At 27.5% G+C, this 11,987-nt stretch overlaps 1 protein-coding gene across 1 annotated transcript; it reads right to left on the bottom strand.

Moving 5' to 3' along the window:
- Positions 1 to 5,501: 5,501 nt before the first annotated feature.
- Positions 5,502 to 8,586, bottom strand: LOC101509307 (uncharacterized). The gene is made up of 3 exons (XM_012715607.3): positions 8,330 to 8,586; positions 6,454 to 7,988; positions 5,502 to 6,136 (listed from the first exon to the last, which is right to left on the bottom strand). Exons 1-3 carry the CDS (start codon positions 8,584 to 8,586, stop codon positions 5,502 to 5,504), a joined length of 2,427 nt encoding a protein of 808 aa, XP_012571061.1.
- Positions 8,587 to 11,987: the final 3,401 nt, after the last annotated feature.

The following is an 11,987-nucleotide window of genomic DNA, read 5'->3' as shown; positions in this document are numbered from 1 at the left end:
TCATGGTACGTATTATTTGTAAACAAGAACCAATGAAAATTTAATTAGTTGTGAAAATTTGTGCAAAGTATTAGTATATATATCCTAAGTGGTGTCAATTAGATTGTTTAATTGATCTTCATTAATATCTTCAGCCCAGAGTTTAAAAATCTGATATTTTTTTACTATTGTATTCCAGATGGATAATATCAGCAAAGCTCTACACAAATGTGGGTACTAAATGTGTGGTTTTGAGACAATGTAAAATGGTCATACAGGGAGACATCTATGTGCAATGATTTTCCTTGGTCCTAATTACTACCAAAGTCCATATTAAAGTAGGGGCTGCAAGAACAAAACTGACATTGTTTAGGTGAATGACCATATATCTTCTCTTAGCACTATAGTCCATATTAAACTCCGAGGCATTTTCTCCTTGTGCTGAATTCTTAGCTTCTCGTTTTGGCTTTTGATTGTGTATGCAGGTTTACATTCATTAAGCTTGTAAGCTGCTCTTTCAAGAGCTAATTGCTATGGCAATAGCACCAAGAATGCTTATTATGCTGACTTCCCCTCTTGAACATTGATCGCACACAATATCTGAGGATGTATGAATTTGATTTTATTTATTTTCTCATGATCGATTAATGAGACCAGAAGCCTTTCAAGTAATGGGAAATGTTATTTTATATAGGAGGGTAGGTTGGATGACATTCTTTTTATATGTCAAAGAATTTTGTATCTTCCTCTATATACAAGTCCTTTTTTGATAAAGGGATCAGCATGTATTCTCTATATACAAGTCCTTTTGTATTCTCTATACACAAGTCCTTTTTTGATAAAGGGATTAGCATGTAGTTTGTTTTTTTTTGTTGATCAGTGATGTATGCATTAAATGTGCAATTATTATGTTTCATTCAAACAAATCTTTAAGTTATTAATTATACCCTCTTTGAACTACAATTTGGCTCATTTATTATGGAATTACAATAATAATGTTTTAGTAAAATTAATTTTAAAAAATGCAATAATTTACAATATTGTTTTTTTTTATTTAAAATATTTTAATTTTGGCAACGGTTATAAAGCGTTGCCATACCTTAATTGAAAAAATGCCTACGCGAACGGTTTTACCGTTGTCGTAAATTTGGAAAACCGTTCTGTAAGAGGTAGCTACAAGTACGGTTTTTACTAAGTGTTGTTGTTTCAAAAGAAAACCGTTGCGTAAGGCAAAGGCAACGCCTTGGTTCTCCACGGACAGAAAACCGTTCTCTTAGATTTCGGCGACGGTTTTTTAACGTTAAACAACGGTTTTATGTGTTGCAGTAGAGCAAAAATGTTGTAGTGTAAAGTAGCATGACACCGTTGTATACTATATGTTATCAACTATAAAATAATATAATGCATCAGAAAATTAATAAATTATCATAAACACATAAATGTAGTCAAATGTCAAAAAATTTAAATGAATAAATAACGTATATTAAAATAAAATAATGATTAAATTGCTAATAAATAGTATATATATTATATATTACCTCAAAGCATAAGAAAAATTTATAATGTATATTTGTCGGTATGGAATTGTAAACACCGAGTTATCTAAAACTCAACAGTTGAAAGAAAGAAACTTATTTGATTTTCATCTTTTTCTACTTCAAATTTACTCCTTGTATTCATATATCACACCTATCAAATGAGAGTACTAACTATCAAATGGATTATAACTCCAAAAAACACTCTAAAATAACTTTTCTTTCCAACACTATAAAACATCCTAACATAACTTTTCTTTTACACTTTATTTCACAAATGTAATCATGTGAAATAATGAAATTATAAAATAAATTTAAAATTGCAAAATAAAGAAATTGATCTAAAGTTGACGACGACAACAGCAATCAGGGTAACAACGATGACGACAACAACGAACAAAACATACAACAACGAATAGTTGACACAACAACAACACCCACGAATAATCCATATAAATGTCGACGAAGGAGAAGAACGCATAGTACATTGGCGAGGAAGTGGAAGAATGGAGAGGAAGGAAGATGAAGAAGAAGGAATAGAGATGAAGTAGAATAAATGGAGAAAGTGCAACGAAAGTTAGTGAAGCATAAGCAAACAGACAATAGTGAGCTCAAAAGTCGATCAAACAAGAGCTTTTTATTAGTGTTATAACCTCATTAAACAAGTCTCATAAATTTATAAAATTGCCACCGCCTTATCCTAAACAGTTATATACCGCCTTATCCTAAACAGTTATATATATATATATATATAAAGTAGTGGCAGAGTTAGCATAATATCCACAAGTGGTTAAATATATGTCAAATATACTTCAGCCAACTTCAGGTTAGTGTAGTTAGTGTAGATTAACTTAAGTCTAATTTCTATTTAGTTTGTTGTTATTAGTTATTTGAAAGCTTCTTAGATTTTTCCTTTATATGTAATTGATTTTCTATCCATGTATGAAATTATTCAATTTAATAAAATAAGATGATATTATTGAGTATTTCTTTCTTCCAAATTACCCAAGGTGACAAATATATAGAAAAATATAGTGCTAGAGCTTAATTTCTCAGAGAAACTGTTGTTTATATCAAATATATGGCGCAATTGAGCTCACACAACACAAAGAGATGAACAATAGGTAAACGAAATTCTTGATATGCGCATTTTTTGTCGTTGATCCTTGTCCTAATCAATGTTCCATTGAAGTGTTCTTAAAATCCAAAAAGAAAATTAAAAAAACTAAAGTGCACAAATGTTTATAATACTCCATATAAGACTGGTTAAAGTAATACTCTTAAAGGTAAATTTATCATTTTTTTTTTGTTTCCTTTTTTTTTTCTTTTATTATTGTCTTTGATTTATGACTCAAATATTGTTGTTATTTTCCTTTATTTTATTCTAATTTTAGTTTATAGAAAAGTTCGTTCAAAAACTTAAAATATTTCATTGTAGGTGCTTTAAACAAGTGTATTGTCCCGGTGTTTCTTGGATCACATATACATAAATGTACAATTTGTGTTATTCATAATATTTATTAAAATAAATTCGGAAACCACAAAATATTTTAAGCAAATTAGTTATTATGCTTTGATGGTATAATTTTTGTTTATGTATTCATTCAAGTTTGCAAGATATCTTCACAAATATTCATATGGTATAACTTGATTACATATATGTATAAAAAATTACAGTCACAATAAATAAAACTTTGCGTAAAAATCAATGACCTATGTTAAGGAAAATCAAAATAATAAATAAAATTAAAAGAATAGAGTGATAACACAATATATAAATGACCTATGTTTCCTTTCGTCGAAAAATGAAATAAAATACTTATATCTATATATGTCTTTAATTTTTTAATTTGAAATTATTTTTTACATTAAAACAAAGCAATCTATTGAATTTGAAATAAATTATATTATATTAACATAAAATTAAAGTATAATATTTAATTGAAAAGGAAATAATCATATAATTTCAAGTTTAATAAAGTATAATATTAATGATAGAATATTAAAATCAAATTTTATAAGCAAAATAAAAAGGAAAATGAAGAGATTTATAACAAGTAATATAAAAGATATCTTTATAAATATATATATATATATATATATATATATATTAATTTGTAGACATTGTTTATATATATATATATATATATATATATATACATGTGTGTGTTCTTAAAAATTCAAAAGTAGTTTTTTATTCATAAATTGAATCATCTATTCAATTTAAAAATGTCTTCTGAATTGTTAATTTGTTTAGTGGTAAGAAATTGAATTTATAATCCCAAGCAACAGAGATCAAATGTATATGAGCTAATTAAATTTTACATATGATATATTTAATTAAAATTAAAGTTTTGAAAAAGAAAAAATATGTGTATTAAAAAAAAATACTATGTATATTAGTTACTTGAAAGATATTATATTTTACTTTATAATTATGATAATGATAAATATATATCAATGTGCAGTAAGACTAATTTAATTTTGTTTAAGGAAGTAAGAATTATTTGATAAAATTAGTATCCTCTACATTTTATTTATGATTTTTTTTTAATATATGTTAAAAAAAAAGTGATAATAATTGTGAGATAAAATGAGTATATATTGTATTGATAAGATACTCGTGCTTTATTTTAAGTAAGAGACATATTATTAGTTTACTATTAACATTATTTAGTTTTGTTGATTTTTATTTTAAATCTTTTACCAAAATATTTAAAATCATTTCATTCATGTAATAAATTATTATATGTATATATTTATTAAAAATATTATTATGCCATCAAAGAATACACTTAATTTTTTCATCTCGAAGTTACTTTCCATAATTTTGTATATTATTTTATATATTCTATGAATAAAGATAATACTTTGTTTTATTTTAAGGAGGAGAGAAAATATTACTTTATTAATAAGTATTTAAATATTAATTTTTATTTTAAAATTTCTATTGACATATTATATAACATATTAATTGAATACATAATATTAAATTAAAATGAAAGGATGCTGATGTGAGGTTGGACCTCTATCTTTGTTAAAAACTGTAGTACTTTTAAATAGATTTGAGTATTTAAAGCTAATTAATTAATAGGAGTGTCAATTAATTCTCTCTCTGTACACATCCAAACTAAATGAGTTTTTTTTCATTTTTTTTTTTTGTTTATTATAAGTTTAACTAATTCCATTCTTTTTTCTTAGTTATCTACGTATTTCCTCAACTTGAAATAATTTTGTTAAAACATAGTGAGAAATTAAAAGTGAACATTTTCTAAGTCGAAATTCAAACCATAATTCACCGTATTATTGTAGAAGATTAATCTCTTCTATTTTCATTTTTATGTTTTATTAATTTAATTTTAAAAAACTAATCATTAATTTATTTATTTTTCACTAACCCTGAATCTGAAATCCATACCATTTCTTTTTTTGAAGCATAGTAAAATAGGCAAAAAAAATAAATGACTATACCAAAATAAAATAACATGATAGAAGAATATATTTATAAAGACACAAACACAAAATACTTTTATATTTCAAATATTCCAAACATCCACATAAACACAAGACCCTAACCATAGACTGACTCTGAAATTCATACTTCACATATATAAACTCAATATATAGTAACTATTTAGAGAGACACACTGACTCAAATTCACTCTTCACATAAACATAGACTCAATAATAGAAAAGTAGGTACCCAAAAAGACACATTGTGTAGACCAAACAAGACAACATAACACAAAAACAAAAGAACACATAAAACACAAATCTTCCTTCTCCAATTACTTCATATCCAACAACCAAGCACAAATAAAATCATAAATTACCCATTTTAAGTTTCACACTCTTTAACAAATAGACTCATATAGTTTTAATTTTGGCACATATTAAAATGTTCCAAACCAAAACCAAAAGAAGGCTATTTATGAAAGATAGGTGAATTTTTTTTTTTAAAAAAAGGTAATTTATGATTTTACCTTATTAATTCCCTTTATTGTAAAACCAATTGTAATCATAATAATTACTTGGTGTTGCCACATTAGGAGAATCAATAAATGCATTGTTGTTATAAGCTTCAACATTAGATTGAGAATTAAATCCTCTCAAATGATCAAATGATGTTGTTGACACATTTCCATGCATTGGAGGAACAATATTGGTTCCAACTTCAGCACTATTGTTGTAGTATCCATTACCAACACCAACACTTTGATGATGATTATTATTACCATAGAAATTCTTGTCCATTTGAAGCTGGTTGTTGTTTTGGTTAAAACCAAGTGTTGGAATCATGTTCATCATGGTGCTGTTCTTCCTCTGCTGAACAGTTGAAGTGGTATTGTAGATTTGAGGCTGCTGAATGTTTTGATTGAAACCAGAAGCTGGAATCATCATGTTGCCAGCTGGCAGAGTAGTACTCATGGTGTTGTTGTTCCTTTTCTGTTGAACACCACCAGCATTGTAGATTTGAGGCTGAAGATTGTTTGGGTTAACACCAGGATTTGGAATCATGTTGTTTGTTGGAACAACATTCATGGTGGTGTTTTTCTTCAGCTGAATGCCTGATTTATAGATAGCCATCAAATCAGATACCACTTCATTTCCTCCACCTCCTCCTGGATATATCATTGGTTCAAATTCATCAGGTGTCAATTCACTGGTAAAAGTTTGACTTTATATCGGTGTCAGTCAATTTAGTGGTGAAAATTTGACATTTTGACTTCAAGGGACAAAATTTAAATCTCCTCGGAGTTAGTACTACTTAAAGTCTATTTGTTACGGCTTACTTTAAAAAACAATCACTTAAAAATAATCATTTTTAAGAGTTTTCATTTGTTTATTACAATGTGCGGAAAAAAAGGAGAATCTAAAAAGGGTTTATATGAGAAGCTATTTTGAATAGTTTCTCGTGAAAATCATATGAAGAATTTACCTGCATGGTGATTGATCTGATTTGTAACTGGAGGTACAGCAGCTTGAACATGTTGCTCAAGAGGTGCAGCTTGCACATGTTGCTGGTTAACAAACTGATGAGATTTTGAACTTCCAACACCAACCATTTGCAAATGGTTGTTGTTGCTGCTTTCTGAATGTGTGCTAGTAAATTGGTGATTTCTTACAACATTCCTGTTTTGTTGGAATCCATGATCTTCACAATGAGGGTTAAAATAGGAATAAAGCTCATTATTATTTGTAGTAACATTCCTAGCAAGTTCACATTTTCTCTTGTTAGCAACTTCATTTGGTTGCATAACAGACACATTGGAAGATGGTAGTGATGATAGGTTAACAGAACCTCCTTGATTATGGCATTGGTATTGAGGATTATTACAATTATAGCCCTCATGGTAACTTGGAAGAGAAGTAATTGAATTTTCTACAAGCTCACAAGCCTTTCTCTTATGAGCACCATTTTCATTTGATGGTGGCATCATAACAAGATTATTCATTGAAGACACATTTGAATTATTGAAATGTGGTTGAACTTGAACTTGAGCTTGAGCATCAACTTGGTTTTGTTGTCCACCTCCAACAAAAGCATTACCAAGATCATGAACTTTACAATCAACATTAAGGCATTTAAAAGCCTGATGAAAAGAACCAGTTTTCTCAACAAATTGACCATCAACTTTTCTCTCATCAATGTCATCAGAAGACCATAATGACGATGATGATGATGGTAACTGCAGTTGCAATAGTTGCGATTGCAACTGCAGTTGTGGTTGTGGTAACATTGTTTCTAGTTTACTCTCATCACCTTCAACATCACTATCATGTTGAACTTCAATATCATAATCATTTGGCTCCAAAAGAAAACAACTACTTCCACCAACACTAGATGAAAAACTAGGAAACAAATCAGGATACATTTCCCTAGCAAGTGATTCTTCATGATTCATAACAGCAGACCAAATAGCTGTTTCCTTAGAAGTGAGTTTATCTTGCAAACTCCTTGATTGTCTAACAATATGCTTAATCTTCTCAATATTAGGAGACATATGTTTTATGACAGCAGTCAAAGCACAAATTTTCCAAGCTTTTTTCAAATCATGAGGCTTCTTATAAGGTGGTGGACCAGGATCTTTACTAAAACCCATTTCATTCCACCATGGTTCTTTCCCTGTTGGCCACCATGGTGGAAAAATTCCTTTCTCCAAAGGAAATCTTCTTTGTGGTGGATCACAATGCTGCATTAAAGACGATAGAAGCGAGCCTAATGTTGTATCAGGAAGCTCTTGCAATGAGCAAGGTGCTATTGATTCGCCATTCAACTCGTTTATTTCGGAAATTCCACTTTCTTCTTCATACTTTGCAATTGCAGCAGGACCATTTCTGTCAAACTTCACTCTTTCTTTCCACCAACCTCGTAGATTGTCGGATGAACCACTTGTTGGTTTGCCCGTTTCTGGGATTATTCCATAGATGAATCCACGAATGTCGCAAACATCCATCATCTTTAGCATGTATCTGTCGACAGGTTCACTATCAGGTCATCAGTATTAAAAGTTTGACTTTGTAATCTTAAAAGACAAAATTCAAAATTCATATCAAAGACACTTATAAAATTATTATTAGTGTCCCTTTGGACACGTTTATCAAGGTTAAACAGCTAACTTATAGCGGATAACTTATAACACATAAACTCATGCGAATAAAGTAGTGTTGTTTTGTAATAGTTTACAATCTACTAGCTTACTAGCTTATTCGCTATCAGCTATCAATTAGTTTATATGTTATCTGCTATAAGTCTTTTTCGCTATTATGCTTTATTGATTTGATGAAAAATTGAAAGAAGAAGCATGTAGTACCTTAGTATACCATCTTGTGCACGTGACATTGTCTTCTTTTTAAGATACTCCAAGGATTTATTCTTGTCTTTTTGTCTTCTTTCTTCCTTAAGCTTCCTTAAGAGCAATCTATCTCTCCATATCCTTGTCTCAAGTTCCTCAATACTTATATATTTTTCTTCAACAGCTACTTCTTTTCCTTTCTCTTGCTTTGCTCTATTTGAGGTTTCTCCCATTGAAGGGTAAGTGGGAGCACCATTATATACCCTTCGGTTCATTGCTTCTATAAATAATCTACAACTACAAAATGAAAAAGTTTGTGTGAATTAGATAACACCAAATTTAGAGACTCATACTAAAACAAATTAACAAGAAATATTTAGAAAGAAGAATATGAAATTCTTTACTAAATTTAATGAGAAAATTGGAGACATTTTTTTTTGTCTTTAACTATAACCAATAATTTTATTTATTCTAGTAGAAAAGTTAATAAAGAATAAAACAAATATTTTTAACCCAAAAAATAATAAATATTAAATTTATAATAGAATAAAAAAATATGTGAATAAATTCTTAGGAAACATAAACAGTGTAGTTTTTTTTTTTTGTTTTTGAAGAAATATAACGTTATTAATAGAAAAAATAAGCAATTATTATCAACAAAATGAAATAAAGACAAAAAACAGTAATAATAATATGAAATAAAATAATTTAGTTATATATTTTTTTAGCCATTTCAATTAATTAATAAGAAAATAAATTAAATACATTTTTATGTTTTTCTCAATTCACTGTCTCTCTATTTTTAATTTTATTTTTGATAAAACACTCTCCTATTTTTAAATCCACGGTCTTGATCTCAAATTTATAAATGTACCACATTTTCTCAAGTGTAAAATTTGAGTTTAAAATTAGATTATGCGACAAGTAATTAATAAGATGCTTATGCAGTAAATGATTTGATTTAGCACTACCTAATTGGATTAAAACTCATCCATGTGTATAATCTATATCATCAAATTATATTTTATTAAACTGCAAAAATTTTAAATCATGGATTAATTTGATGACATTTATCATACATAAATAAATTAAATCTAATTGTTCAGTGTCGTATCATCATGTCACTTGCTCACCTCACCCAAGTTTAGCCCCAAATTTACATTTGGACAATTTTTTTCACATTCATTAACTTGTGAGAACAAAAATACGTATATATTTAAATTAAATGACCAAAATAGTAAATAGGGAAAACAACAGTCCAAAAGTCAAAAATTATTTATGTATTATACACATTTAATAAAAAAACAAAAATTAATACTACATTCTTCTTATATTATAAATAGAAATGATTTTAAAAAAAAATATATACGTGGTTAAAATTTTAATCACATATATCTACTTTATTTAATTCATTTTTATTTTATCCAATTAAAGTGACCGACTCTACATAAATTCACGAGTGAATTATAGTAAGATCATGTGTGAATTTTGAAAGAAATTACACTTACATATATATTTTGAATTTAGGATATCAGAATCTAAACTCCTGTTGCAAGTCCGTAAATGAAGTCTGCATTAATGACATATACTTAGTTAAAAATTTGCATAAAATTTTGGATGAAAATCCATGAACAATCTATCGACCGAGGAACACAAATCAATAAATGAAAATAAAATTACAACTCTAGCATTTATTCTTGATATAAAATTTTGTACCATTATAGGATTAAAATTAAGAATTAAGTATCACAACGGGACAGGACATAGTAGATTTTACTTCATTCATCTCCGTATTCGATTAGTTCAGAATACTCACTCACATATGCACCCGTTTTTCATCAGATGTGAAATTTTAAGTATTAATCTCTACCTGCAATGCGGTTTAAGTTTTCGCGCCTCACACCCGCACCTATTCATATATATAAAATAATAAATTTAAAATTTATATATATTATAATTAATATAATAAAATTAAAATTGTATTTTCTATAAATGAAATATTATAATTTTTAATATTTAAATATATTATATATATATATATATATATAAACGTTAACAATGAAAACAATATTACTAGAGGGACGGTTGCGCGATGGATATCAATGCCTCAAACCTACCCTTGCTCCAAGTTTTAATTTCGTAGATTTTTCTCTCCCAAATCGAAATGGGTTCAGGTGAATATTCGCGGATACAGATTTTATTGTCATCTTTAATCAAAATATTATCAAGAGATGTAGGAGAATAATAGTAGTGTGGGTACCTATTAAAAAATAGATGGATAAGAATATCTCATATTCTCTATTTTAATAATATTTTTTTATTCTGACAAAAATAAAATAATATTCTTAAATTAAGAAATAATTATGCATGTTATAATATTTATAAAAAAATAAAAAAAATATTGTAATTTTACTTAAATTATTATTACCGGCTTTAAAAAAGTGACTTTAAAAAAGTATCATCTTAAATTTGTTTTGACCCTCAATATGTATTGGACTATAGTCCTAAATCTAAAGATAGATTCCGAACAAAAACTCTATGCTTAAATTTTTAATATTGACTCACAAAGTGTAAATAAATAATAAATATTTTTAAAAAAAATATGCCTCTCTTACTAGAATATTGAGAAATATGAGATCATCCAATAGAATTTTGTGAGACTTTCAAATCAAAGTGAAAACAATCAAGCTAGGGCAAAGCAACAAAAAACAAAGAGAAGATGAAAAACATAAAGAAAAAAAATGATTGAAAAGCATGGATAAAGAATTGTACCATAAAGTTAGTGAAGGAGATATACCAGCACAACAATAAGAGATGAGAGGGAGAGATGGTTAAGGTGAGAAAGAGTGATACAAATAAGAGAGTGAAGGAGGGTAGTGAGAATGGGAGATAGAAATTGATAGTGATTGTTGTGAGTGAAGCAAATGAGGAACACCAACACTATTTTTATATACACAATAAGATATGCAAGTAAGGTAAGTAATCATCACATTTTCCTTCACATGTAAAATGAGCACCATAATTAATTTGGATGGTGAAAGTAGAAGTTTTATTACATAATTCTTTTTGTTTTTTATAAAAAAATAAATTAGATACAACAGAATTTACTTCACTCTAATTATTATCTTTTTAGTATTAGACTAAATAACTAAAGTTTACATAATACTTCAATTAAATAATAATATTTTTATTTTATTATATTTTGACAACAAATAAATTCTTCTTTATCTCCTTTATCTTTTTATAATATTATTAGTTATTACCCCTACACCACTCTTTTATGATAAAATTATCAAATGTTTCCATTCTTATTTCACGTGCCAGGGTGGCAGAGAGAAAAAATAATCAAGTGAACAAAATATTTTTTTATTTCAATTAATACAAATAAAAAATTTAAAAGATAGTTTTTTTAGATTTTTCTAGGCCTTTCCACTAAACTCAATCATAGTTGGTTAAAAGATACATTTTTAATAAGCGTGTGTGTTAGTTAAAAATAAACAGAAAAGTTAAAATTTACTACATATATGAATCAACTATGAATAATTTCAGTACTAGATTGTATTAATAAGGAAAATTATTTCAACTGTGAGCTAAAAATCTCACGCTTGTTAAATTATATATAAATTATCCTTAAATCCTTAATTCGATTGATAAATGTCAATAATATTAAGTTAAA

Source organism: Cicer arietinum, chromosome 5, assembly GCF_000331145.2.
Source record: "Cicer arietinum cultivar CDC Frontier isolate Library 1 chromosome 5, Cicar.CDCFrontier_v2.0, whole genome shotgun sequence".
NCBI classification, from domain to species: Eukaryota; Viridiplantae; Streptophyta; class Magnoliopsida; order Fabales; family Fabaceae; genus Cicer; species Cicer arietinum.
Note: the sequence above shows the minus strand (reverse complement) of the source record. Positions and strands in the feature narration are given on the sequence as shown.

What these genes read in the sequence shown, in the direction of transcription:
- LOC101509307 (XM_012715607.3), bottom strand. Translation starts at nt 8,586, where the DNA reads ATGAACCGAAGGGTATATAATGGTGCTCCCACTTACCCTTCAATGGGA. An exon ending in GCACAAGATGGTATACTAAG is followed by an intron (nt 7,989 to 8,329) that starts GTACTACATGCT and finishes ACCTGTCGACAG; the next exon opens with ATACATGCTAAAGATGATGG. An exon ending in TCAGATCAATCACCATGCAG is followed by an intron (nt 6,137 to 6,453) that starts GTAAATTCTTCA and finishes TGATATATCCAG; the next exon opens with GAGGAGGTGGAGGAAATGAA.